This window comes from Bubalus bubalis, chromosome 17, assembly GCF_019923935.1.
Source record: "Bubalus bubalis isolate 160015118507 breed Murrah chromosome 17, NDDB_SH_1, whole genome shotgun sequence".
In the NCBI taxonomy this organism is placed as follows: Eukaryota; Metazoa; Chordata; class Mammalia; order Artiodactyla; family Bovidae; genus Bubalus; species Bubalus bubalis.
This window is the reverse complement of record NC_059173.1, coordinates 9,500,595-9,528,504: the sequence shown is the minus strand read 5'-3', so window position 1 is coordinate 9,528,504 and position 27,910 is coordinate 9,500,595. Positions and strand designations below refer to the sequence as shown.

Here is a 27,910-nt window from a genome sequence, read left to right as displayed (position 1 = left end):
GGCAACACCATTATGTAGCCCTGGGGCTGAAGTGTGACAACCTGGCTAAAGAATTTGTTTCCTCATTTTGATTCACACCACTGCAGGTCTCTCTGGGCTCTTTGCTTGTAGGAATCATGGTTAGTTACCTTGTAAACACCTGGAGGGCTATATGAAGAAAATGAAAGTGGCTCAGTCCTGTCCTACTCTTTGCAGAATTCTCCAGGCCAGAATATTGGAGTGGGTAGCCATTCCTTTGTTGGCAAAGTAATGTCTCTGCTTTTGAATATGCTATCTAGGTTGGTCATAACTTTCCTTCCAAGGAGTAAGCATCTTTTAATTTCATGGCTGCAGTCACCATCTGCAGTGATTTTGGAGCCCAGAAAAATAAAGTCTGACACTGTTTCCACTGTTTCCCCATCTATTTCCCATGAAGTGGTGGGACCGGATGCCATGATCTTCGTTTTCTGAATGTTGAGCTTTAAGCCAACTTTTTCACTCTCCACTTTCACTTTCATCAAGAGGCTTTTTGGTTCCTCTTTGCTTTCTGCCATAAGGGTGGTGTCATCTGCATATCTGAGGTTGATATATCTCCTGGCAATCTTGATTCCAGCTTGTGTTTCTTCCAGTCCAGCGTTTCTCATGATGTACTCTGTATATAAGTTAAATAAGCAGGGTGACAATATACAGCCTTGACGTACTCCTTTTCCCTCATCAAGGCTATGGTTTTTTCTGTGGTCATGTATGGATGTGAGAGTTGGACTGTGAAGAAGGCTGAGTGCCGAAGAATTGATGCTTTTGAACTGTGGTGTTGGAGAAGACTCTTGAGAGTCCCTTGGACTGCAAGGAGATCCAACCAGTCCATTGTGAAGGAGATCAGCCCTGGGATTTCTTTGGAAGGAATGATGCTAAAGCTGAAACTCCAGTACTTTGGCCACCTCATGCGAAGAGTTGACTCATTGGAAAAGACTCTGATGCTGGGAGGGATTGGGGGCAAGAGGAGAAGGGGACGACAGAGGATGAGATGGCTGAATGGCATCACTGACTCGATGGACGTGAGTCTCAGTGAACTCCGGGTGTTGGTGATGGACAGGGAGGCCTGGCGTGCTGCGGTTCATGGGGTCGCAAAGAGTCAGACATGACTGAGCGACTGATCTGATCTGAGCCATTCCTTTCTCCAGGGGATCTTCCCAACCCAGGGATTGAACCCAGGTCTCCCTCATTGCAGGCAGATACGTTACTGTCTGAGCCATCAGGGAAGCCCAAGAATACAGTAGTGGGTAGCCTATCCCTTCTCCAGCAGATCTTCTGGATCCAGGAATCAAACCCGGGTCCCCTGCATTGCAGGAGATTCTTTACCGGCTGAGTATCACGGAGGTCCAGGAGGGCTGTGTTTTTGCACTTGCTTGATCCAGAGAAAATTTCCTGAGGTGTTTGTTCAAAGGAGGGATTCCTTGGCAGGCTTGCTAGCAAGTCTGATTCAGGAACAATGCGGGAGGGGCCTTGGATTTCTGGGTCTTTTTTTTTTCCTGCTCCCCTGACCCGGAGTTCTAAAGAAAAGACAGGGTTGGAAATTTCTGCTGTGTGGAATATGAGCGCCCTCTGCTATCGGTAAAGAGGATGACAGTAAAACGGACGCAGCCATTGCGGGGTTGTCGGGCCCCTTCCTTCAGCAGGTGTTTCTCCTGCCTCGATTTTTCTTCTACCCTTCAGGGTCACTATGTGCCCAGATCAGAGCTGGGCAGGGGCAAAGGTGAGGAAAAGGAAGGTCAAGGTTCCCCTTGTTCTCGCAGAATAAGACATCTTCAGGAAATCATGAGAAGCTCATTCAGAAGCAGTGGACGGGGCTCCATCCGGCAAGTATCTCTTGAGCATGCGCTGTGTTTGGAGCTTCACGAATGTAGGTATCAGTACTTGGGAGCCCTTGGCGCCCGGGAGTAGACATACCATGGTTCTTACAGCTGTAGCTTATAGCTTGGTGGGGGTCCAGGGACAGACACCTAAGATGGGGGACCAAACTCTGAGCATCACGTGAACCTGGGGTGGGGTTTGGAGAGGAGGTACCACCCAAATAAAAGTGCCTTTATTGTTTTTCTATTTTATATCTATGAAAATAAATATTCATGCTAAACTATTTGAATAATACAGAAAAGGATAAACAAGAAAGTAAAAATCACCTGAAGTCTAAGTGAAGAAGTGAAGTGAAGTGGCTCAGTCGTGTCCGACTCTTTGTGACCCCCATGGACTGTAGCCTACCAGGCTCCTCAGTCCATGGGATTTTCCAAGCAAGAGTACTGGACTGGGTTGCCATTTCCTTCTCCAGGGGATCTTCCCGACCCAGGGATCGAACCTGGGTCTCCCGCATTGTAGGCAGACGCTTTACTGTCTGAGCTACCAGGGAAGCCCTGAAGTCTAACCACCTAGCAATGTTTGCAAATGTGCCTTTGAAGTCCATCTTTCCACATGACGCACTGTGTTTTAGGGACTTCCCTGTAGCTCAAATGGTAAAGAATCTGCCTGTGATGCAGGAGACCAGGGTTTGATCCCTGGGTGGGGAAGTTCCTCTGGAGAAGGGAATGGCAATCCACTCCAGTATTCTTGTCTGGAGAATTCCATGAACAGAGAAGCCTGGTGGGCTACAGTCCATGGGTTTGCAGAGTCAGACACAACTAAGCAACTCACACACACACACACACACACTGTGGTTTATACTGACGCACGTATGTATACCCACTTTATTATACATGCAGCGTTTTATTCAGGCTTCCTTTCTTGTTTTCTTAAGATCTTTATTGATATATAATTCATATATATAACTCATCCACTTAAAATGTCAGTTCAGGGACTTCCCTGGCCATCCAGTGGTTAAGACTCCATGCTTCCAATGCAAGGGGCATGGGTTCGATCCCTGGTCGGGGAACTGAAATCCCCCATGTCCTACAGCCAGACAAAGTCAGTTTAATGATTTTAGTATATAACCAGAGTTCTGCAACCATCATCATAATCTAATTTTCCCCAATTTTTAAAATTGAGATTTAGTAGACTTATAACATCGTATTAGTTCAAGGTGCAACGTGACGGCTCGGTTTATGTCCGTATATATTGTGAAATGACTACCACGGTAAGTTTAGTTAACATCTATTACCTTGTATAGTTACAGATTCTTCTTCCTTTCTTTCGACATTTATTTCTCTTTCTCTCCTCCCGCTACTGTTTTTGGTTTTCTTTATGCATACTTCTGTGTCAAAGATGTTGACAGCTTGGATTATATCCTTTCTCATCTTTCCCAAACACACACATACAACCCCATTTATTGTTGATTCGCAAAGTAACACGATTCAGTTTTCTACCCTTTGATGCAAGGAGCAGGCACACTTTGAGCTTAACCCTTTGAGTGTGGAGTCAGGAATCTGAGCTTCTAATCCCCAACCCCAGGCTTTCTGTGGCTGCTGGTTCTGCTCCCTTGAGTTAGGGAAGGCTGGCTAGTGAAGGCTCATGTTGCTGTGGGCAGCAGAAGGAATCAGGAGGAGACTCAGGAGGATCCTGAAGACAGGTTCACAGATGAGGGTCTCCAGGTAAACAGTGTGTGCAAAAGCCTTGGATGGGAGACAGTTTCAGGTATGCTGTGGAGAGGACAAATTCTGTGATTGGATAGAGTGGGGTTGAGGTATTGGTGGCCTTGGATGCCAGAATCAGGGCTTAAGAATCAAATAAAGCAGAGAGCAGGAACTCTGATGTGGAGAACTTTTGCAAACGAAGGAGAAGGGGGAGGCAGAGGATGAGATGGTTAGATAGCATCACCAACTCAGTGGACATGAATTTGAGCAAACTCTGGGAGATGGTGAAGGACAGGAGAGCCTGGTGTGCTGCAATCCATGGGGTTGCAAAGAGTCGGGCATGACTGAACGACTGAACAAGCAACAAACAATGGGAGTGGAGCAGCCACTCATTCAGCCATGGGGAGTGCTGGTAGTGTGTCAGGCATGGTGCTGCTGCTGCTGCTAAGTCGCTTCAGTCGTGTCCGACTCTGTGCGACCCCATAGACGGCAGCCCACCAGGCTCCCCCGTCCCTGGGATTCTCCAGGCAAGAACACTGGAGTGGGTTGCCATTTCCTTCTCCAATGCAGGAAAGTGAAAAGTGAAAGTGAAGTCGCTCAGTCATGTCCGACTCCTAGCGACCCCATGGACTGCAGCCTACCAGGCTCCTCCATCCATGGGATTTTCCAGGCAAGAGTACTGGAGTGGGGTGCCACTGCCTTCTCCGGTCAGGCACGGTGCTTTCTGTGAATTACTTCATCAGTCCTCCTAACAGCTCTCGGAACAGATAGCATTTTCATTCTCATTTTACAGAAGAAGGCAACTGAGGCACAGAGAAGTAAGTTGCCCAAGGTCACACAGCTGGTAAGTGGCAGTTGTTGAGTCGCCCAGTCATGTCCGAGTGTAAGTGACAGAGCCAGGCTCAAATCCAGGCAGTTGGACTTGAGTCTCTGCTTTTAACCACTGTGTCTTTTTTTTTTTTTTTTTTTTTTTAGTATTTAGGTATTTATTTGGTGTGCAGAGTCTTAGTTGCAGCACAGAAGATCTTCAGCTTTCACTGTGGCACACAGGATCTTTAGGTGGGACATGGGAACTCGTAGTTGTGGTATGTGGGATCTAGTTCCCTGACCAAGGATCAAAGCTGGGCCCCTGCATTGGGAGCGTGAACTCAGCCACTGGACCAGCAGAGAAGTCCCTAACCACTGTGCCTTATTCCACCTCAGCACCTTTAGTCTCTTCATCTGTAAAAACCAGCACAAAGATGACAAGGCCAGTGGGAAGTCACACTTACCCAGAACAACAAACAATGACGACACCAACCAAAATAATAGTAGCAAGTGTTTAACGAGCGTGAACTGCCTCAAAGGCAGGGTGGCATGGAATAGTGGTCAAGGGGTTGGATTCTGACATCAGGGAGATCTGGGTTCAAAGTTAGCTCTGCCAAGCACTAGATGGGCAGATTATATAGCCTCCTAGAGCCTCAGTTTGCTCACCTGTAAGACGAGGCTAAAAGTACCTACCTCATGAGGCTGCTGAGAGGTTAAATGAAAAAAAGCATGAAAATTGCATATAGCAGCAACTGTTCAATAAAGGTTAAAAGGCAGTGGGGCTGGGAGGAAGAATAGTCTGAGAATGAAAACAGATGCGTCCTGAGGTGGGCTTGGTGGGGGTGGTAACTAAATTCCGAGAGAGCCCTGAGATTGGATGACAGGGCACCCCTCTTGTGCTGCTTCCTAAGTAGAAGCCTATGTCTTGCCAGAATGTTGCAAACATCTGCTCACGCAGTAGGCGAGAACGGTGGTAAAAATTCACAACTACAGTTTACTGAACACCCTCTGTCCAAGATCATCTCTTAGGTCCGCAGTTCCCAAACTGTGCCTCCAGGTGCCCCTGGGCACCACAGAATATTTTAGAGGATTTTTGACAGGAACACAGCGACATCTATCGGCCAACATTCAAACTACCAGGTCAAGGTAATTTGCATTTTGAATGTCAGATGTCATAACTCTGTGAAGCTGGGTTTATGGCAGTTGTTCTGATTTAAAAAAAAAGTTTCATGTAAAAACTTTTGTAGGACGGGAAATGAAGGGGCTCATGTTCAATCTAGTTCCCGGGTTTGAGCAGTTGTATAGAGCCCAATAGATCCACTTATTTCATTAGTACATACTTAGGATTATTTAAGAAGAAACAGTACATGAACCAAGAACTTCCAGATGTTCAAGCTGAATTTAGAAAAGGCAGAAGAACCAGAGATCAAATTTCCAACATCCATTGGATCATAGAAAAAGCAAGAGAGTTCCAGAAAAATATCTACTTCTGCTTTATTGACTATGCCAAAGCCTTTGACTTTTTGGATCATAACAAACTGTGGACAATTCTTAAAGAGATGGGAATACCAGACCACCTTACTTGCCTCCTGAGAAATCTGTATGCAGGTTAAGAAGCAACAGTTAAAACCGGACATAGAACAACTGACTGGTTCCAAATTGGGAACAGTTATGTCAAGGCTGTATATTGTCACCCTGTTTATTTAATTTATATGCAGAGTACATAATGCGAAATGCTGCACTGGATGAAGCACAAGCTGGAACCAAGATTGATGGGAGAAAAATCAATAACCTCAGATATGAAGATGTCAACACCCTTATGGCAGAAATCAAAGAAGAACTAAAGAGCCTCTTGCTGAAAGTGAAAGAGGAGAGTGAAAAGTTGGCTTAAAGCACAACATTGAAAAAACAAAGATCATGGCATCTGGTCCCATCACTTCATGGCAAATAGATGGGGAAACAGTGGAAACAGTGACAGACTTTCTTTTCTTGGGCTCCAAAATCACTGCAGATGGTGACCGCAGCCACGAAATTAAAAGACGCTTGCTCCTTGGAAGAAAAGCTATGACCAACCTAGACAGCATGTTATAAAGCAAAGACATTACTTTGCCAACAAAGGTCTGTCTAGTCAAAGTTATGGTTTTTTCAGTAATCGTGTATGGATGTGAGAGTTGGACTAAAGAAAGCTGAGCGCCGAAGAATTGATGCTTTTGAACTGTGGTGTTGGAGAAGACTCTTGAAAGTCCCTTGGACAGCAAGGAGATCAGACCAGTCGATCCTAAAGGAAATCAGTCCTGAATATTCATTGGAAGGACTGATGCTGAAGCTGAAATTCCAATACTTTGGCCTCTTGATGCGAAGAACTGACTCATTTGAAAAGACCCTCATGCTGGGAAAGATTGAAGGTGGGAGGAGAAGGGGACGACAGAGGATGAGATGGCTGGATGGCATCACTGACTCGATGGACATGAGTTTGAGCAAGCTCTGGGAGTTGGTGACGGACAGGGAAGCCTGGTGTGCTGCAGTCCATGGGGTCACAAAGAGTTGGACATGACTGACAGCAACTGAACTGAACTGAAGAAGCAGCTAAAATATTATTTTTCTTTCAATTTACATGCATTTTCAAGGGCTTTTCTTGTGGCTTAACTGATAAAGAATCTGCCTGCAATGTGGGAGACCTGGGTTCGATCCCTGGTTTGGGAAGATCCCCTGGAGAAGGGAAAGGCTACCTATTCCAGTATTCTGGCCTGGAGAATTCCATGGACTTTACAGTCCATGGGGTCGCAAAGAGTCAGACATGACTGAGCGACTTTCACTTCACTCAAGTGGCAACTAAGTTGACATAAATACTTAATTGTTTTGACCTCACTTACTTACTAAACATAACTGTTGGGTTCCCCCTCCCCCCCGCAGGGAAGTGGGGAGGCAAGTAGGGGCTGCCATAAAAAAAAATTACTGAGACATTGAGGGTGCCTAGAACCAAGAAAGTTTGGAATACTTGCATTAGGTATAAAAAGTTGGAGATCTATACCTGTTTTATACATAAGTCAATAAAGGCAAATTCATTGCCTGAGGCCACCCATTGGGGTTGGGGTGTGTGTGTGGGGTCTGTGAAATTCACACTAGGTCTCATGTGATTTTCAAGAAGGCAAAATGCCTCTCCCAACCTCTATGTCCATTCAGATGTGTCCCCTGATTGTGAAGAAGGGCAGATTGGGGCCTGGATCCATCCCTTTCTGTTTGCCAAGCATCAATATCTGACACCCTTCTCATTCAAGAAGGGAGCCCTACTCAGGGGGCCCAGGACAACAGCCTTTGTGTGCGGTGGGAGCTGAAGTTGGGCCCTTGGTGGTGGGGATCTTTCCTTAGATACCCTGCAGGATCTCCCCACTCCTGCTCTTAGTCCCCCTCCCAATTAAATCCACCTTCCGTCCCCAAGTCACTGGCTCAGGCACCTGGCTGCCAGGGGCCCCAGAAGTTAAGGAGTTTAAAAGTCGTGCCATGGGACTTCCCTGGTGGTCCAGTGTTTAAGACCGTGCTTCCACTAAAGGGGATGCAGGTTCGATCCCTGGTGGGGGAGCTAAGATCCCACAGGCCTCTTGGTGTGGCAAAAAAAAGTCATGCTGGGCATCCAGGTCCCACGCAATCTGGCTCCACCTTCTAGGCGAGAGTCTCCGAGGGGCAGCTGCAGGTGGCAAGCAGCTTCCTGGAGGGGGTAACAAGGGGGAGAGCCACGAGGGGACAGCATATGGCGTCCTCCCTGACCTTCGGCTGGACTTGAGGATCTGCCCCCAGTGGTGAGCTGCCTGACCCCAAAGCTACTTATGCTAGAGATAAAGGGAAGCGCTGGAAGAAATGTGGGGGTCCCACTTTCCCAAGGGGCAATTGCCAGCACCATCCTGTGCAGCTAGACTGCCAGGCTCTAGGGGGACTCTGAGCAAGCTGTTCCACCCCTCTGAGCCTCTATTTTCTCCTCCGCAGAATGGGAATAACAGTGCCTACTTCGTAGAGTGGTTCTGAGCATTTCATACATTACTAAAGGTTAATGCAGAGCTGAGTATATGTGGTCGGTGTGCAATGAAATGTATTCATTCCATGAATATTTATTGAGTGCCTACTAAGTACAGATGAGGCAACATTCTAAGCACTGGGAGTGAGCAAGACAGACAAAAGCCCAGCCCTGGGAGGAGTGAGGCGGACATTCTAGCAGAGGCAGACAGACCATAAAAAACAAACATCATCCCGACTCAATGGACAGGAATTTGAGCAAACTCTGGGAGATGGTGAAGGACAGGGAAGCCTGGCATGCTGCGGTCCATGGGGTCGCGAAGCGTGGGACATGACTGAGCGACTGAACAACAGCAGTGTAAGTAAATGACAGAGAGGTACAGTCCAGTAAAGATAGGATGTGAGCCGTGCGTGTGATTTAAATGTTTCCAGTGGCACCATTATAAAAGTAAAAAGAAATGGGGGAAATTAAGGTTTCTAATTTTTAATGTAAGATGTTTAAAAATGTAGTTTTAAGATTAAAATCTTTCGGGACTTCCCTGGCGGTCCAGTGGTTAAGGCTCCATGCTTCCAATGCAGGGGGCATGAGTTCGATCCCTGGTTGGGGAACTAGGGTTCCATAGGCCACGGAGTGTGGCCAAAATTTTTTTTTAAATACACACACACAAAAAAAGCTTTCACCTAAAATATTGTTGTTTCGACCAGAGGCATCAGCCACATTTCAGGTGCTCAGTGGCCACATGGGCCTCACGGTTGCCGAATGTGTCAAATGAGTGCAAAAATGAAGACTTGACCAGCCCGCTTTTCCCTCTGCTGGCCTGGCCTGGTCTGCAGCAAGAGCCTCCTGGCCACATGACACCTTCTCCCCTCCACTGTTGGCAAGCATGACCCTGGTTCCTCAGACCCCTGAGAGGTGCCCCAGCCCGGGGGCTCCTCAACACCACCCTGCCCACTCCAGGCAATGGTGTGCACCCCTCGTTTTGGGGGCTTATGGCCACCCCAGGGAACAGACAGCAGGAAGTTTTTCCAGGCTCTTACTGGAAAAGGGAAGAGGTGGGTTGGTGGGGTGTGAGGATGAGTTTTTGTCCAGGGCTGGGATCAGTAGGAAGTGAGGGAGGGCTGGAACCTGCCTCTATTTAAAATTTGATATTTTTTGTTCATCAGATTTTTTGCATTAATTAAGAAATATGTTTTATTCATATACTATAAAATTTGTCCATTTAAAGTGCAAAATTCAGCGGTTTTTAGTAAAGTCACAGAGTTGTATAACATCACACAATCAATATTAGAACATTTCCATCGTCCCCAAAGAAACCTTATTCCCACCAAATAGCCATTCCCTGCCCCCACCCCCATCCCTCCAAACCCTGGCGACCATGAACCCACTTTCTGTCCATATGGACTTGCCTATTCTGGATGTTTCCTACACATAGGATCGTACAATAGATGGCCTTTTGTGCCTGGCTTCTTTTCACTTAGCATAATGTCTTCCAGATTCACGCCTATTGGAGTATGAATCAGGACTTCACTCCTTTTTGCTGTGTGTGCTCAGTCGCTCAGTAGTGTCCAACTCTTGGCGACCCCATGGACTGCAGCCTGCCAGGCTCCTCTGTCCATGGGATTCTCCAGGCAAGAATACTGGAGGGGGTTGCCATTTCCTTCTCCAGGGGATCTTCCTGACTCAGGGTTCGAACCTGAGTCTCCTGTGTCTCCTGCATGGCAGATGGATGCTGAGCCATCAGAGAAGCCCACACTCCTTTTTATGGTCAAATAATATGCCACTGTAAGGACAGACCAGATTTTTTTCTATCCATTCTTTCACTGATGGATATGTATTTTTTTTTTTTTTTTTTGGCTATGGTGAATTATTCTGTTGTGAACATTCATGTGCAGGTTTTTGTGTGGACATTTCTTTTAAATTCTTTTAGGGTTTGCATTAATTTAGAACTTTTAATATCCTTATATAAACTATTATTTTATCTAGATGTACTGAGTTTTTCCATCATCCCCTTAAAATTTGCTCCTGAGTCAAGAACTTGACTAGCCTCACTCTGCTTCCACCCTGCAGGTCCTGTCCCTGCTAGCTGCGTGACTTTGGGTGAGTTGCTTACCCTCGCAGAGCCTTAATTTCCTCCTTTGTAAAAAGGGCATAATCCCTGTGCCCACTCACGGCTGTAGGGGGCTGCATGGAGGTAATGACGTGAGTTAGAGACCCAGTCCACAGTAGACGTGAGTCAACGCGTTTTTCCTCCTGGGAGGCCTGGTGCCCTGGCTGGCTGTGGGGGGTGTCCTCAAGTGGATGTGACCTTGCCCTGCCCTTGAGGAGAGTTGGCCCAACAGCCTGGAAATCCTTGCTGCTTCTGTTCCCAAGGGTAACCTGCTGTTTGGTTCTCTTGCTCCAGCCTGACCCACTGCAAGGTCCTGCGGGGGTGGGACTGGATGCTGGTCACCCAGAGGCCTCCCCGGCTCCCAGCACCTTGAGCCCCAGCTGTCTGGCCCCCCATCGCCGCCTCCCCCACCCTCCACTCTGCCCATTCCCGTTGAAGGCCGCGGCTCTACCACTCTCTGCACTGCCATGAGGCCTGCACTGCGCAGGGTGAAGTCCAAAGTTCAGTCCCTTCGCTAAGCACACGGATAAATATGAACCTTGGAGAATTTCCCCAGCTCCAATGTAAACAGAGCGGGCAGGGGCCCTGATTCACTGGCCACTGGGGCCAGGGTTGGGGGTTGGGGGTGCCCACAGGGCTTGGCTAGTGGGGCTTGGGGGGGGCAGCGGGTGCAAGGAGCCTGGCTGGGGCCTGCCTGCGGGCCGGCCAGCACGGAGCCAGCCCACGCGGTCGGGGGAGGCGGCCGGCCCGGTGGCCCCTGGCCGCGTGGCCCGGCGCTAGTGGAGCCATGGTTTCTAAACTGAGCCAGCTGCAGACGGAGCTCCTGGCGGCCCTGCTCGAGTCAGGCCTGAGCAAAGAGGCGCTGATCCAGGCGCTGGGTGAGCCGGGTCCCTACCTGCTGGCTGGAGATGGCCCCCTGGACAAGGGGGAGTCCTGCAGCAGTGGCGGCGGCCGAGGGGAGCTGGCCGAGCTGCCCAATGGGCTGGGGGAGACCAGGGGCTCAGAGGACGAGACGGACGACGATGGGGACGACTTCACGCCGCCCATCCTCAAGGAGCTGGAGAGCCTCAGCCCAGAAGAGGCGGCTCACCAGAAGGCCGTGGTGGAGACCCTGCTGCAGTAAGGACCCCTCCCTTGTCCCCCGCTCCCAAGGAGCCCTGAGACAGGGACCCACCCTCGGCTTCTGCCCGCCCTTCCCAGTCCAGAGTCCCATGGGCTGTAGCCTGGTTGTTGCGACGGGGAAAGGGCCCGTTAGAGCTTGGAGGTGGTGGGAGGGGGGTTCTGGCTTGGAGGTTGGAGTCTCCAGCACCCGATCCGGCCCTCTGCATGGTCCCGTCCCCATAAGCCAAGGCTTCCAGCCCAGAGCTTGGGAAGTGGGGCATGCCCCACAGGGGAACCCCAAGATGGGAACAGAGCAGAGAATCCACAATTTGAGTACCCAGGGAGAGAACTGGGGAAGGGGTGGTGGTGGGAATTTTTAGCTACTAGGCACATTTCTAGTCCCCCAGTCCTAACTTCCCTGCTAAGCATCAGGGCACACCCCTGGCTAGGGTTTTGAGGGGCCCCCTTTGCCTCCGCAGAACTCGAGCTTTCAGCCGGGAGAACCCAGGTCTTTCTTACCTGCAGGAAATGGAGCCTCAGGAGGGGAGCTACTCCCCTTTCCAGCACAGCCTCAGGCGCCCCCATCACCAGCGGGTACCACTAGAAGCCTCCCTGCTCCGTACCCCCAACCCACCAGCTGGCTCTCCCCATCTCCTGGAGGACGGGGTGGGTCTGAGCTCTCTGCTCCCCTCTCCTCAGCAGAGCTGAGCTGGTTACTAATTACCCACGGGCTTTATTATTTCTCTTTTGTTTTATAAATTTATAAATGGCGAAAGGCTCTGATAAGGCCTATGATCATTAACTTGTAGGGCTGGTGGCCTGGGGAGGTCTGAGCCATCTCTGACTTCCCCCCAGGTGGGGGTGGGGGAGGTTGGAGGTGAGGGAAGGGAAACCTGGGGACTTCAGGGACAGCCCCCCTCCGAGGCTCTGTAACCTCCCTCCTAACAGTCCGGGGAGGGGTGCCCGGCTGAGGTTTCACAGGCGTCATTTCGGGCAATGTTGAGATGAACTCTGGAGGAAGCTACATAAAGCGAAGGATGAGGAAAGGAAACTGGGGCTCAGAGAGGGGAAGGAGCTGGATAAGGACGCCCAGCTGGGGCTCCACGCCCCTCTCTTGGGACTGGGGTCGGAGCTGGGGGCAGCTAGGAGCTGGGGGCAGCTAGGGGTGACGGGGTCGGGGGGGAGGTGGGTTGCTGAGGAAGAGTTCCTAAAGACTATCTCTTTTCTGTCCAAGGTCTGGATCCCAGCCTGGGGTGGGGGAGGGCGTGATCCATCCCTCAGGGAGCCCTCAGGGCCTGCCAGGCCTTCTGAGGGCTGGGGAGGGGGCAGGGGAGCAGCCAGGGCCCCCTGACTTGGCAGGAGGAGGAGGGCAAAGGGCCCTGCCGGGCTGCAGGGGAGGGGCATAGAGTCAGGCATCACCAGACCCAGGGAGAGGGCAACCTGGACAGGGTGGGGCTGGGCCAGAACTGCTCAGGGCCCCAGATGGGCCTGGGGGCTTTCAGGGGGGAGTAGGGGGCAGAAGGGGTACCAAAGGCCTTACCTGGCTGGGTGGGGCCTCTTGACTAGTAGCCCCTCCAGCGGGATGATGGGTGGACAGGAAGGCTTGATCCACAGCACGCAGGGGTCAAAGTGCTCCCTGGGGACCAGCAGAGACCTGGAGGTGGAGGGAGAGAGGGGAGACAAGAAGGAAGAGACGGGGGTGGGGGGTGAGTCTCAGGAGATGGAGAGAGAGACCTGGAGAAGCAGAGTGGAGCAGAGGAGCCAGGAGGGGCCTGGGGCTGACATGCAGCTGGGAGAAGGGGCTGGGGAGAGAGCGAGGTGCCCCAAGCTGCGAGGAAGCTGGAGTGCTTGCCTCCCGCCCCGATTGGGTTTTCTTTAATGCTAACAGCATGCTATTTACTTTCCATTTAAATTTGAGATGTTGCTATAAATTATCAACCAGCTCCTTGTTCCTGCGGAGTTTATAACTAACTACCTGGGTTACTTATTGTTCAGGTAACAAAAGGGATCTGAAAACACCCCGAGGGGGGAAAGTGGGGCCTTAAGCCTCAGGACATAGGCTGCAGAGGGGTGGGGGACCCCTGTGACAGCGCTGGGTGGTGGGGGAAGTTGAGGCTGGAAAGGATGGCGAAGGGGTAGGACTTTCCCAGGAAGCCAGGTGTGACCTAGAGCATGTCTCTTCTCATCCTGCCTTGGTTTCCCTGACCAGGACAATGAGTAAAATTCACACTCCCTGCCCTGGTTCCCTGACCTCTTCCTCAGGTACCTCTCTCCCCGCCACCACTTTCCTCCACTTACATTACACTGATTTCACTGATTCCCACCTCAGGACCTTTGCATGTGCTATACCTTCTCCCTGGACCCTTCTTTCCGATCTTCCCATGACCAATTCCTTCCCCTTTTTGCTCCAATATCACCTCGTCAGGGAGGCCCTCCCTGATCACCCCATCTAAAGGAAGGTCCCAGCATCATCACTCTCTTCCTCTATTTTCGCTGACTTTCTCCTGAAATGTATCATTACTTATGATCATCTTATTTGTCTGTTTTCTGTCTCGGGCCATGACTACCGAAGCTCTTCCAGATCTGTGTTCACCACTCAGACCCCTGATCTCCAGCCTGGTAGCTGACATTCATGAATGAATGAGTGACAACTAGGTCTCTCTGAGCCTTGGGGATATCTGCTGCTATGGCCAAGGGAGGAGCTTGTCCCCAGGGCTCCTTCCTGAGTGTCCTCCTAGGTCCTCCTATCCCTGAGCCACTCAAACTCGAGGGTCTCTGGTCCTCTCCATTGGGCAGTACCAAGGCCTGGAGACACAGGAAGACAGGGGCTGAGGTGGGACAGTCTGACACCCCGACAGAGGCCAGCCTGCCTGGACTTGATCCCCAGCTTGGCTGGGGCAGGCAGTTTCAGTTTTCTGAGCCCCAGTATTCTCTGCAAGGCAGAGTTGATCATAATACTTACCCACAGGGTTAAACGGCATGTAAGTGCAAAAAACGACTGCTATTATCAATGGTCCCATTTTACAGATGAGCAAACTACGGCTCAGAGAGGCAAAGTGACCTGCCCGAGGCAGTCTTACAAAGCAGTAAGGCCAGGACTTGGACCCAAGTCCTCCACACTTGACACAGCACCCTGAGGTCACATGCCTTTCTTTGACACGTTCATCTCCCTCTTTACCCTCCTCCATCAGTCTCACTGTTAACCATTGACTGACTTCCATGCAGTGCTCTAGGGCTGACGTGTGCGTGTGTGCTCAGTCACTAAGTCGTGTCCAATTCTGAGATCCTATGGGCTGTAACCTGCCAGCCTCCTCTGTCCATGGGATTTCCCAGGCAAGAATACTGGAGTGGGTTGCCATTTCTTCATCCAGAGGATCTTCCCGACGCAGGGATCGAATCTGCATCTCCAGCATTGGCAGGCGGATTCCCTACCACTGAGCCACCTGAGAAGTCCCCTAGGGCTTATGAAGGGCTTACAAATGCATGAAATTCATCTTCTCCTCCTGATAACCTATGAAATATTATTAACCCCCTATCATGGTTGAGGAAACTGAGGCACATGGAAGTTAAGCAACTTCCGAGAGCCACCTGGAGGGTGAGTGGTAGAGCTGGGGTTCACGCTGAGAATTCAGCTCCCCTCTAGATAAATGGCCCTTCAGGCTGGTCTCCCAGCTCTGCAACCTTGGACCCACCAAAATCCCATGGACCTGTAAGCAAGGCCTCAAACCTCTGAGGGACTCCAGAACCGGCAGGAGGTGGGAGGAGGGAGATATGGGCAGGTCTCCACCATTCCTGAGCCCTCTTCCCTCTGCTGTGGGGCTGGGAGGCCCCAGGACTAAGTTGTGGATGGTGATGATGGAGGTGGTGGTGGTAACAATATCGTTCCACTTACTGAGCTCTTACTGTGCGCCTGGCCCTGACCTCAGCATTTCACCCCTACTAGTAACTCATCCAGTTCTCCCAATAGACAACTGGGAGGCAGACGTGGAACTATCATCCTGTTACAGGGCGGATGAGAGGCGTGTACCTGAGGTCACAGAGGTGGGATTTGAACCAGGGATTGGCTTAACTCAAACCCATTAGCGTGAAAGCAGGAGATGCCTGGAGACCTGGCCTCTTAATTCTGCCTTGGGGAAAATGTCCTGAAAAGAGCCCTGTTCTTGGAGACTCTGAGCCCTGTTCTTGGAGACTCTGTGTGTGTGTGTGTGTGTGTGTTTTGTGGAGGTGGAGAAAGCAGAAAACAGAGACAAAGAGACAGAAAGAGAGTGTGTGTGAAACAGTGACAGACAGAGACACACGGGATCAGATGGACAGGGAGAGACAGCAGATCTTTAATTTGAGCCTGGAGAGGCGCTGCTGAAGGAAGCTTGGGCTCCTTCTCTCTGGAGAAGAGACGGAGGGAAGGAGGACTTCTCTCTCAGGAGGGGGATGACTGCAGTTGGGGGAGGAGGGAGGCCATGGGCAGCCCAGCCCCGGAATCAGATAAACATGTTTGCCATGGAGCACAAGGCTGGACTTTGTCCTGCCCTTCCCTCCCAGGACTGACTGGCATCTGGTGAGCTGGTGGATGGGGTGGTGGCGGGGAGGAGAGGCTTCTAAGGGCCCCTGAAAGCAGGGAGACAGGGCTCAGGGAGATGTCAGGGGTACAGGCAGAGAGAAATAGTCCTGAGCCCCAGTGGGTCCCCTTGGACAAGCACACACCTTTCTGAGCCTCAGTTTTCTCACCTGGGAAATGAGTCGACAAGTAGCACCTAGCTTCCAGGGTTAAGATTTAAATGACCAGCCCTTAGCACAGTGCCTGGCTCACTGTGAATACCCAAAAACACGCACTCTCCCGGCTGCCAATCAGCTACTGACTGCTGACTGTTTTAACTGCATCTGTCCCTATCTTCCCTTCCTCCCTCCCTCTATGCGACCTGCTGATAAAAAAGGAGGAAGTCAGAGGGCCAATGAGGATGAAGGTCTCTGTGCCCTTGGGTCTCAGAAGGGCACGGTCAGGGGAGCAGGCGAGACTGGTTCTTGGAGGAAAGAGAAGGCCCGGGGGGGAAGGTACTGTGGGGTGGGCTTTAGAGTGCTGGGGGCGAGGTTAATTTGCTTTTAGATTTTTTTTTCACAATTCAGTTTTAAACATGATCTATGTAGTATATTATCAATATATGATATTGGTATATATGACACATGATCCTGTATCATATAATTTACAAAGTGCAGAAGAGTAACAGAGAAAAGCCCCCCACCCTGCCCCGTCCTTAGCATCCAATCAGTGTCTCCAGTTCATTCTGTATCCTTCCGGTATTTTATGTGAACACAAGCAAATATGTAGAAATCTTTTATCCCAATTAAAAAAAAATTTTTTTTAATTTGGCTGTACCAAGTCTTCATTGCGGCATGCAAGAGCTTTGTTGCCTCGGGCGGGCTCTTAGCAGAGGCATATAGGATCTAGTCCCCTGACCCGGGCCCCCTGCCTAGGGAGCACAGAGTCCTAACCCCTGGACCACCAGGAAAGACCCTGTCCCACTTTAAATTTTATTTTTTAATATATAATTTTATTTGTTTATTTTTTGACTGTGCTGGGCCTCTGTGGCTGTGTGGGCTTTTCTCTAGTTGCAACGAGTGGGGGCTACTCTCTAGTTGCAGTGTGTGGGCTTCTTATAGTGGTGGCTTCTCTTGTTGGGGAGCTCGGGCTCTAGGGCATGTGGTCGTCAGTAGTTGGGCACCTGGGCTCAGGAGTTGTGGCTCCCAGGCTCTAGAGCACAGGCTCAGCAGTTGTGGCAGATGGGCTCGGTTGCCCTGAGGCATGTGGGGCCCTTCCAGGACCAGGGATCGAACCTGTGTCTGCTGTATTGGCAGGTGGATCCTTTACCACTGGACCATTAGGGAAGGCCCCACACAGCAGATGTACCAGATGAACTGTTCCAGCTGGGCTTGTGCAGAGCTTTCTCAGGGGGTTGGAGGGAGGCCCTGCAATTTGGTTGATCAGCATCCTTTTGCTGGACGTTCAGGTTGTATCCAATCTTTGGCTGCGACACGTGACGCAGCAACACGCCATTTGTCACACATGCCAGTATTGGAAGCCTCCGATTTCTGAAAGCAAATAGCTGCAAAGAGGCGGTGGGAACACAGGCTTAGGATTGCACAGACCGGGGTTCAAATCCCAGTTCTGCCTCTCTCAGCACGGTTGCATCTGCCACGTGATGTAGCAAAAGCTCAGGAGAGGATGAAGGGAAGAGGGGAAGGCTGAGACACAGCAGGAGAGGGAGAGGGAAGGACTTATATGGTACAGGCAGCCTGACCCTTTCTGTTCCCCATGGTGAGCTGAGGGCAGGAGGCTGAGCCCCAGTGGCCTCAGGTCCCTTGAATCCCTCCAGTGACAGAACTACGTACATTTTTTCTTACAAGAAGTTCTTGGGATGCCAGCCCATAACCCTGGGACTCTTGAAAAACTAGCCATCCGCCTCAGGGCTGTGCAGAGACTGGCCACGCTACTGTCTAGGGTTAAGTGCAGACTTTCAGGAGGCATTTTGACGCTATGTAATTTTTATCAGATGAGCCAACTTAGAACTAAATCCCTTGAGCTGGGGTGGGACTCTGCTGGGCTGATCCCATGACCTTGGGCAAGAGATACATGTGACACAGTGCTTTGAGCCTCAGTGACCCTGGCTGTCAAGTGGGAGAATCATGTTTCTTGCCTTCTTGGCAGATCTAACTTTTTTCTTCCAGCAGGTCACTCTCATCTGTACATCTACCCGCCTACCCACCTATCCATCCACACATCCATCCATCCATGCTTTCAACTGCTCATCCATCCACCTACCTTACCACCTGTTCATCCATCCATCTACCATCTACCCATCAACCATCATATTGCTTTATCCATCAGCCGTCCTCTCACCCGCCGCCCACCATCAATCCATTGTTCATCCCATTACCTATCCATCCATCCATCCATGCTTTTATCCACTTATCCACCCATCTACCCTACCATCTGTCCATCTATACACCCACCTATCCGTCCATTTATCTACCATCTACCCATCAACCATCGCATTTATCCATCCATCCATCCTCTCACCCACCAGCCACCATCAATCCATTGGCCATCACATTACTATCCATGCATGCATGCATCCATCCATATATACGCACACTCGTTCATTCATGCAGTCACCAAGGGCATACTCTACGTCAGGCCTATGTTGGGTGCTGAAAACCAGACAGTTCCTGCCCTCCAGGTGTGTACAGTCTCTCAGTGGATAAGACACAGTCATAGATAACATTCCTAGGTAGAATGAGGAGGGGTCTTTAACAGAGGACCCTCCCCATGGGCCTGTGTGGCTTCCAGGGCGAGCCTGTTTAAGTCCACATGTGTGTCCGCGTGTCACTGTGTGCTTCTAAACCTTCATCTGTTCCTGGGTGTGTGCAGGGCTGGATGGGGCCTGTCTGCACGTCTGCCACGTGTGTGTGTCTGTGAATCTCTGCCCCCATGTCCTTGTGTCCTGACATGAGTGCCCATACCTCCCCATCCGAGTCAGGCCACAGGCCCCTAGGCTCCACACCTGCCTCCATCCACCATCCCCGCCTCCCGGGTGGACAGGGCTCCCAGCACCCACCCCTGGCTCAGCAGACGGTCCTTCCCCCAGGGAGGACCCGTGGCGCGTGGCCAAGATGGTCAAGTCCTACCTGCAGCAGCACAACATCCCGCAGCGGGAGGTGGTCGACACCACCGGCCTCAACCAGTCCCACCTGTCCCAGCACCTCAACAAGGGCACGCCCATGAAGACGCAGAAGCGAGCCGCCCTGTACACCTGGTACGTCCGCAAGCAGCGAGAGGTGGCCCAGCGTAAGTAATGACCGACAGCAGCCCGTCTTCCCGGCAGGGCCTGGGACCCCCTGCAGCTCGAGGGCGGGGGCTGGAAGTCTGGCCCCCTCCCCATTCCTTGGATAGGCAGACGGACAAAGTCGAGGAGCCGTGGTAGGAGTGGTGGGGGGGCGGGGGATTCAACCAGCGTGTATCACCTGTTCTGCGGGAGGCGCTCTGGTGGAGGGAAAGAGGGTTGATCCTGGGCATCGAGAGATGGATGAACTGGGTCCCTGCCTTCTAAGAGCGTCCTGTGCAGAGGGGAAGCCAGAGGACAAATCCGCATGATTTGGTGAGACAAGAATTAAAATGTGATAACACCAACAAGAGCCAGCGTTTCTGGAACACGCACCATGTTCCAGGCCCAGCACAGGGCACCACAGGGAACGTTTCCAAGTGTTGAGCTTGCAGAGAAGCAGCTCCTCTTCCTCAGGGAGGCAGGGGCATCAGGAGTGATCACACAAGGAATATGACCTCTCGACTAAGTCTTGAAGTGTCAGTTGAATTTCGACCCCTGAAGATGCAGGGAAGGGTGTTTCAGGCAGAAGGAACAGCAGCAACGAAGGCTCAGAGGTGAGGTGTATGCTCAGGGAACCCTCCACTGCAAACCTGGGGAGAGCTAGGCATGTTCTCATTCAGGGCATGGTGGGTTTTACCACCTGAGCTTCATACCCTATAGAATCCCAAGTGCACTTCCACACTTTTGAGCCTAAGTGTAAAAAAGTGTAAAAAAGATGGGTTTTGATGTTTCTTTTATAATTATCCAGGTTTGTTTTTAAGGCAATACTCATACTTAGTTTTAATAAAACAGAAGAAAGATTTTACAATAAAAATTAGGTGTCTTCTCCTAAAGCAGCCATGGGCATTCCTAGTCTCATACAGATCCTTCCAGAGGTATTATATGCAAATACTGCTGCTGTTTAGTCACTTAGCTGTGTCTGACTTTTGCCACCCCATGGACTGTAGCCCTCCAGGCTCCTCTGTCCATGGGGCTTCCCCGGCAAGAATATGGTGAACACTGAGCCACCAGGGATGACCCCCGTGCATACATGAGCCATATACTCTCTCTCTCTCTCTCTCTCTCTCTCTCTCTCTATATATATATATATATATATACACACACACATATATATTTCCTCTGCTGTTTGAAGGGCAGCTAGCTGTTCTGTTATTTGGGGTGCCATTAACTGGCCTCCTACCAAAGAATCAGCTGAGAAAGTGGCTGGGTCTCTTCTCTACTGGCTAATACTTGTACTTCAGGCTTGATTTTCAAGGCTAGAATGTTGAAAATAACTCTTGAATCTACTCAGGAGATACAAGTTCAGGTTTCTGCTCTACTGTGTGGCCCTGGAAAAATATTTCACCTCCCTGACCTTCAGTTACATCTTCTGTAAAATGGGATGGCATATGTGTCCAATGTGAATAAAAGGTGATGCTTACCTGGAGCCTTATATTGAGGACTGTGAGATTATATCTTGGCCCAATAGAAGAGTGTGCAGGGGTTGATTAGTGATGTCTGCCTTGGACACAGGTTAGGCAAGGGGTGACGTGTGCTGTGTGTTTGTCATCACTGGATTAGGCGATTTCTGGGTTCGAGCTGCAAGCCCCTCTGGCTCAGCACCCTGGGAATGAGAAAGAAGCAAAGGCATGCTCAGGCTGATGCGGGAAGGTGGGCTGGCCAGTGTCCTGCTCACAGCTCTCTGTGCCCGCAGAGTTCACCCACGCAGGCCAGGGTGGGCTGATTGAAGAGCCTGCGGGAGATGAGCTGCCGACCAAGAAGGGGCGCAGAAACCGATTCAAATGGGGCCCAGCCTCCCAGCAGATCCTGTTCCAGGCCTATGAGAGGCAGAAGAACCCCAGCAAGGAGGAGCGGGAGGCGCTGGTGGAGGAGTGCAACAGGTAGAATGGTTGGCGGTCGGCAGGGCTGGCTGGGTCTGGGCTGGGTCTGGGCTGGGGAAGGCAAGGAGGGCTCTGGATCCTGAGGGAGGCCCCCCCTGGTTTTGAGAGCTCCTGCTGTTGGCCCAGGAGTTCTCAGCTCCCATTCAGGGCCTGAAACCTAGCTCTGTTTCTGGCACCCAGCCCCCCACCCAGGGGTCCCCAACCTCCAAATCTAATGCCTGATGACGCAATGTGGAGCTGATGTAATAATAATAGAAACAAGTGTCAGTCACTCAGTGGTGTCCAACTTTTTGTGACCCCATGGACTGTAGCCTGCCAGGCTCCTCTGTCCATGGAATTCTCCAGGCAAGAACACTGGAATGGGTAGCCATTCCCTTCCTGACCCAGGGATCGAACCTGGGTCTCCTGCATTGCAGGCAGAGGGAAGCCCCAACAGAAACAGAGTGCACAATAAATGTAATGCGTTTGAATCACCCCAAAACCATTCCCCGCACCCCAGCCCGTGGAAAAATTGTCTTCCATGAAACCAGTCCCTGGTGCCAAAACGGTTAGGAACTGCTGCCCTGCCTACCCAAGTGCCCCTGAGTGGGGCTGCTCGTCTCACTCACCCTCCGCTTACTGAGCTCCCTCTGTATGAAGAGACTCAAGAGAGGCTAAGCCATTTGCTCAAGATCGCAGAGCAGACTGGGCTCGGAAACCAGGTCTGTCAGCTTCAGCGGACTCTCGGGTAGAGAGCCCTGCTTCTCAGTACCTCCCCCAGGCTCACAGTACCCGTCTCTTCAGGGCGGAGTGCATCCAGAGGGGGGTGTCACCGTCGCAGGCCCAGGGACTGGGCTCCAACCTCGTCACAGAGGTGCGTGTCTACAACTGGTTTGCCAATCGCCGCAAGGAAGAAGCCTTTCGGCACAAGCTGGCCATGGACACGTACAGCGGGCCGCCACCGGGGCCAGGTCCCAGCCCTGTGCTGCCTGCCCACAGCTCCCCTGGTCTGCCCCCGCCTGCCCTTTCCCCCAGTAAGGTCCACGGTGAGTGCCATGTGGGCAGGGGGACTGGGCAGTGGGCAAAGGGAATATGGGGTAAACCACTTAGCACCTCATTATGGCTCCAGCTCCATCTGCACCCTATCCACCCCACCCCTCTCCTCTCCTCTGACCACTCAGCTCCACCCACTGCCCTCTCTTCTGTCCACCACATTCACTCCGACCCCACTGGATTTCGGTTACTGCAATTCATTCTTGATCAAGCCAACTCAATTCCTTTCAGCTCAGTTCAACTCAATCCAGTTCAACTCACTGTAGTCTGAGTTTCATTTAAATTTCATACAGTTTGGTCCAATCCCATTCCCAACTGATCAGTTTAACTAAATGTATTTCAAGGAAATTCGGTTAATCTCATATCGTAGAGTTCAATTTCAATCCAATTCAATTTGATCCAATTCAACTCAATCTCAGTTCATTTCGGGTTTGATTCAGCTTGATCAGTTTCATTCACCTAATTCCAATTCATTCTATTCAAGTTTGCTGCGGTTTAATTTCATTAGCCTAGTTCAGTTTGGCTCTGTTGTCTTTCACTGAGCACTGACTGCATGTCCGGTGTAGCCCTGGGCAGTGGGGGGCCACAGAGCTAATAAAACACAAAGCTTGTGTTCAAGGGGTTGAACAAGCAGCCAGCACAGGGCCTGGCAGGAAGTGGATACTCCAGCAAAATCTGCTGGCTGCATAGATAAAGATGGTGTGAGTGGCCGGAGCAAGCCAATACAATTTGGGGTGTTGGGGGCCGTGGGCGCAGGCAGGAAACTGGGGCGCTGATGCTGGACACTGCTCCCACTCCAGGTGTGCGCTATGGACAGCCTGCCACCAGTGAGGGGGCGGAAGTGCCCTCAAGCAGTGGCGGTCCCTTGGTGACTGTGTCTGCACCCCTGCATCAAGTGTCTCCCACCGGCCTGGAGCCCAGTCACAGTCTGCTGAGCACAGAGGCCAAGCTGGTGAGTGTCCCCCCACTCTCCCCCATCTGCGCTCGGCTGGGAGATTCTGGGGCAGTACCCTGGGAGGCAGGGTGGGGCCCCGCCCTGACTCAGTCTGGCTTCCCCTCCAAGGTCTCAGCCACTGGGGGCCCCCTGCCCCCAGTCAGCACCCTGACAGCACTGCACAGCTTGGAGCAGACATCTCCAGGCCTCAGCCAGCAGCCCCAGAACCTCATCATGGCCTCGCTTCCCGGGGTCATGGCCATTGGGCCTGGAGAGCCTGCCTCCCTGGGCCCCACGTTCACCAACACAGGAGCCTCCACACTGGTCATTGGTAAGCTGGTGGGGCTGGAAGGGGGCCATCTGAGTGAGGGCCTCATGGGGACTCCCGCTGAATCCAGGAACGGGGAGAGCCACTGGGACTCATTCATTCATAGATTTATTGAGTGCCTGCGCCATGCTCCACCAGGGATACACAAGTGAACCAAAGAGCCCCAGAACTCAGTCACCTAAGTGGGGGAGGCAGACGATAAACATAATACACAAGTTACACAATACCTGAGACGGTGAAACAGCTACAGGAAAACAGAGCAGTGTAAGGGGGACTGATGTTTTCTAGGTTTTAGGTTTTTTTTTTTAAAGTTCAGAAAGAGTTTATTCACAGAACTATTATGCAGAAGCTCAATATATGACAGACAGGGAGTTGCTGGGGAAGAGGTACAGAGTTAAGCCCCAAGGCTTTTGCACGGCTGTAGAACCCCAGGGCACCAAGGAACCCTCCTTGACACACTCCCTGCCCTTATAGTGAGCTGGCAGCTCAGAGAGGGGGAGTCACTTGCCTGGGCCTTAATGCAGTGCAAGGCTTTTTCCGGATTACCTCGTCCCCTCCTCCAAGCCACGGGCTCTAGGAGGGAGGGCTGGTGCCCCTGGGGGTCCAGGCTGGGCCTGGGGACACCACGGAGGTAGCCAGAGGCCTGGCTAACCCCTGCCCCTCCCACCACTCCAGGCCTGGCCTCCACGCAGGCACAGAGTGTGCCGGTCATCAACAGCATGGGCAGCAGCCTGACCACCCTGCAGCCCGTCCAGTTCTCGCAGCCGCTGCACCCTTCCTATCAGCAGCCACTCATGCCCTCTGTGCAAAGCCACGTGGCCCAGAGCCCCTTCATGGCCACCATGGCCCAGCTGCAGAGCCCCCACGGTGAGCACCCCTTGGCCCCCTGCTGGGGGGTGGGGTGGTGGGAACCCAGGGGAAGGGGCGGCGTGGCAGATGCTGTGGTCTGTGTGTGTGTCTGATACCCACAGAAGTGTGAGTGCTTCTGTGATGGGGGCTCTGGGGGTGCTCAGATGCACGTACATGGGCTGAATACATTTCAAGGTGTGAATCCATGTGGTTGTGTGTACACACCCGTGTGTGCCCTTGGGGCCACGTGCACCCCTCAGCTTTTAGAAAGGTGATATGGTGCATATACCATGAGGACGTACAACACTCTCAGCAAGGCTTGGTCCAACACCCTTTCATCAAACACCATGGTTTCTGCAGCCAAAGGGAGAATTCCAAGAATCAAGGTTAATAGGCTTAGGACCAACTTCACCACCAGACAAGCTCTAATACCAACCTGATGAACACCTGTTGGTTTTCAGACCTTTCTGGAACTTGGATTCTTGGATGAGGGATTTGTGGACCTGAACGTGTGTGTGTGTGGTGGAGGCCACCATTTATGTGTGTATGTGGGTGGCTGTGTTTTCATCTGAGTCCACGTGACCATATGTGATTTGTGTCACTTTTCTGCTGGCATCTGTGTGTTTTGGGGGGGCTGGGACTGCAGATGAAATGCTGGGTTACGCTGTGGAGAGGGGCCCTGGAGGTGGGGGATAAGATGCGCCTCCCTCACCAGGGCGCTGACCCTTCCATCCAGGGCCCGTACTGAGTACCCCATCAGCACCTGCATCTCTGGGTCCCTTCCACACCTGTGCTCTCCAGGTGACGGCAGGAGTGGGCTCCCCGCCTCCCCCAGGCTCCTCCCCACAAGACAGGCAGAGCAGGGCCCTGCGGTTGGGGGCAGTGCCCATCTCTTCTACCTGGAGCTCCCAGATTTTAGAAATCAGCCCTGAGTCCCTGACCACTGCCCCACTGGGGGGCTCACCAGGCCCATGCCCCTGCCTTGAGGGCCCTCGTGGGAGGAGCCCAGCTGGACCCAGGTGCCATGTCTGTACCCTCCTTTTTCCTCCCTCCTGGCCAGCCCTCTACAGTCACAAGCCTGAGGTGGCCCAGTACACCCACACGGGCCTGCTTCCACAGACCATGCTCATCACCGACACCACCAACTTGAGCGCCCTGGCTAGCCTCACGCCTACCAAGCAGGTAAGGCCCCGCCCCTCCATGGGCCCTGCCCCAGCCCCCATCTAGGGCGGCTCAGGAGCTGCTCTTCCTCCAGGTCTTCACCTCAGATGCTGAGGCCTCCAGCGAGTCCGGGCTTCACACGCCGGTGTCTCAGGCCGCCACCATCCACATCCCTGGCCAGGACCCTGCTGGCATCCAGCAGCTGCAGCCCAGCCATCGGCTCAGCGCCAGCCCCACCGGTGAGCCCCCTTGCCCCACCCCACCCCTTCTTGCTGTCCCCACAGCTGAGGGAGGTGGCGGGGAGGGGTGGACATATGAGGGGGCACCGGTGCTCCCCTGAAGTGAGACGAGAGGGGTGTGAAACCACAGAAGCGGGCCTGTCTCACTGGCTGCTAAGTCGCTTCAGTCGTGTCCGACTCTGTGTGGCCCATAGATGGCAGCCCACCAGGCTTCCCGTCCCTGGGATTCTCCAGGCAAGAACACTGGAGTGGGTTGCCATTTCCTTCTCCAATGCAGGAAAGTGAAAAGTGAAAGTGAAGTCGCTCAGTCGTGTCCAACTTTAGCAACCCCATGGACTGCGGCCTACCAGGCTCCTCCGCCCATGGGATTTTCTAGGCAAAAGTACTGGAGTGGGGTGCCATTGCCTTCTCTGCTGTCTCACTGGAACATCCATTAACTTGGTGGAGGAAGAAGATAACCTGAAGTAGGGCGGAATCAGGAGGTGCGGGAAGGGCTTGCTGGGGGCGCCGGAGGTGACTCGTGGATGTGCTGCTCTGGCTCCGCATTTGGCGTTTTTTGAATTTGTTGCCAACAGTTAAAAAATTAAGAGCTTTCACACCTTTCTGGCTTCTCCTGGGGAGTCAGGACTCACGTTCCCCTGTAGCGACCAGAGACCACGATGTCCCACCCGAACCCTGCATTTTCATTCCCTGAGAACCCGAGTCTGCAGCCCACAACACCACGGTGACAAGCAGACACTGTGGAGTCAGGCTGCTGGGCTCTGAGACCCGGCTACTTGCTAAGTGTGAGTCTTGGGGTCCTCCTTCCAGCCCTGGAGGCTGCAGGGACAGTCCCTGAGGGCTCCGCGGTCCAGGCTCTGTGCTCGACCCATGAGGTGGGCAGCAGCATCCCTGTTTTCCAGAGGAGAAAGCACCTGAGGAGGAGAGGGACTTGGAGGTGGTGGGGCCAGGACCCAGACCCAGGTCCAAACTCCACGTCCATTCATTAACCATGTGAATCAGTCAGGGTTCTCCTGAGACACAGAACCAATAGGGATACACACACACACACGTGTGTATTTAAGAAATTGATTCATACAACCGTGGGGTCTGCAAGTCTGAAAGCTGCAGGGCAGGAGGCCCTGCTGCAGTCTCCTTCTCTGGGAAGCCTCAGCTTTTGCGTGAAAGGCTTCGACTGATTGGATGAGGCCCACCCACACTGTCAAGGGAAATCTCTTCTACTTAACACCAACTTATGTAGGTGTTAACCACAACTGCAAAATACACAGCAATGTCTGGACTGGGCTTTGGATCATGACTGGGTACTAAAAGGCAAAGCTGAGGCATGAAAACTAACCACGACGCCGGTTCACCAGGGCTCCTCTGACGTGCTCGCTAAACTGTGCTGGGGCTGTGGGGGCCACACCCTGGCGGCCCTGGAGCCGGGCTGGGTTAATAAGGCCTGAGAGCTGAGGTGTGACCTTGGGGTTCTAACCTGCTGAGACTCAGGAGGTGGGGGTTGCTACTTTCCCATCCCAAACACCCTCAGGGACGGTGGTGGTGGGGCATGGGGTCGGGACTGGCGTGGCGGGCACCAGCTGCCTCCTCTGCCTCCGCAGTATCCTCCAGCAGCCTGGTGTTGTACCAGAGCTCCGACTCCACCAATGGCCACAGCCACCTGCTGCCATCCAACCACAGTGTCATCGAGACCTTCATCTCCACGCAGATGGCCTCTTCTTCCCAGTAACCACGGCCTCCCAGGGGCCCCGGAGCCTCCACAGTCTGCTGGACAGGTGACCAGGACATCTGAGCCTGCAAACCTTTACTGCTCACCGGGCAGCTGCTCATCCCTGGAAAACTGCGCCTCAGTCCCCATCCCCATCCTGCCAGCTTCAGAAACAGGGCCTTCAGAGGCGCCCCAACCTGAGGAGGGTTGCTTCAGTGCTCAAGTGGGGACAGTGGAGAGCTGGAGAGCAGAGCCTGTTCCTGGTGGGTCACGGGGAGGGACTGTCCCTGCTGCCCAGGGTAAATCCTGTCGCTTGGAACACAACCACCCCGAGGCTGGGAGCCC

At 52.4% G+C, this 27,910-nt stretch overlaps 1 protein-coding gene and 1 long non-coding RNA gene across 4 annotated transcripts in view; one reads left to right on the top strand and one right to left on the bottom strand.

The window, feature by feature from the left end:
- Positions 1 to 15,603, bottom strand: part of LOC112579915 — a 43,313-nt gene extending 27,710 nt beyond the window's left edge. For both annotated transcript variants that reach the window (XR_003104206.3, XR_006545501.2), the window contains exon 1: positions 12,080 to 15,603. This is a non-coding gene — a long non-coding RNA (uncharacterized LOC112579915). The remainder of the gene's footprint in view (positions 1 to 12,079) is intronic.
- Positions 10,487 to 27,596, top strand: HNF1A (HNF1 homeobox A). Of its 2 annotated transcripts, none has more exons than XM_006052941.4 (10): positions 10,487 to 11,578; positions 19,201 to 19,400; positions 21,131 to 21,317; positions 22,101 to 22,342; positions 23,150 to 23,301; positions 23,413 to 23,614; positions 24,287 to 24,478; positions 25,521 to 25,642; positions 25,716 to 25,860; positions 27,459 to 27,596. In XM_006052941.4, exons 1-10 carry the CDS (start codon positions 11,247 to 11,249, stop codon positions 27,584 to 27,586), a joined length of 1,902 nt encoding a protein of 633 aa, XP_006053003.3. In that variant the 5' UTR covers positions 10,487 to 11,246; the 3' UTR covers positions 27,587 to 27,596. The 2 variants fall into 2 exon arrangements, with proteins under 2 accessions (XP_006053003.3, XP_025123274.3); XM_025267489.3 differs by lacking the exon at positions 10,487 to 11,578 and adding an exon at positions 15,850 to 16,115.
- Positions 27,597 to 27,910: the final 314 nt, after the last annotated feature.

Coding starts and splice junctions, on each gene's coding strand:
- HNF1A (XM_006052941.4), top strand. CDS start 11,247: ATGGTTTCTAAACTGAGCCAGCTGCAGACGGAGCTCCTGGCGGCCCTG. Junction 25,643..25,715: donor GCCTCACGCCTACCAAGCAG/GTAAGGCCCCGC, acceptor CTCTTCCTCCAG/GTCTTCACCTCAGATGCTGA. Junction 25,861..27,458: donor GCTCAGCGCCAGCCCCACCG/GTGAGCCCCCTT, acceptor CTGCCTCCGCAG/TATCCTCCAGCAGCCTGGTG.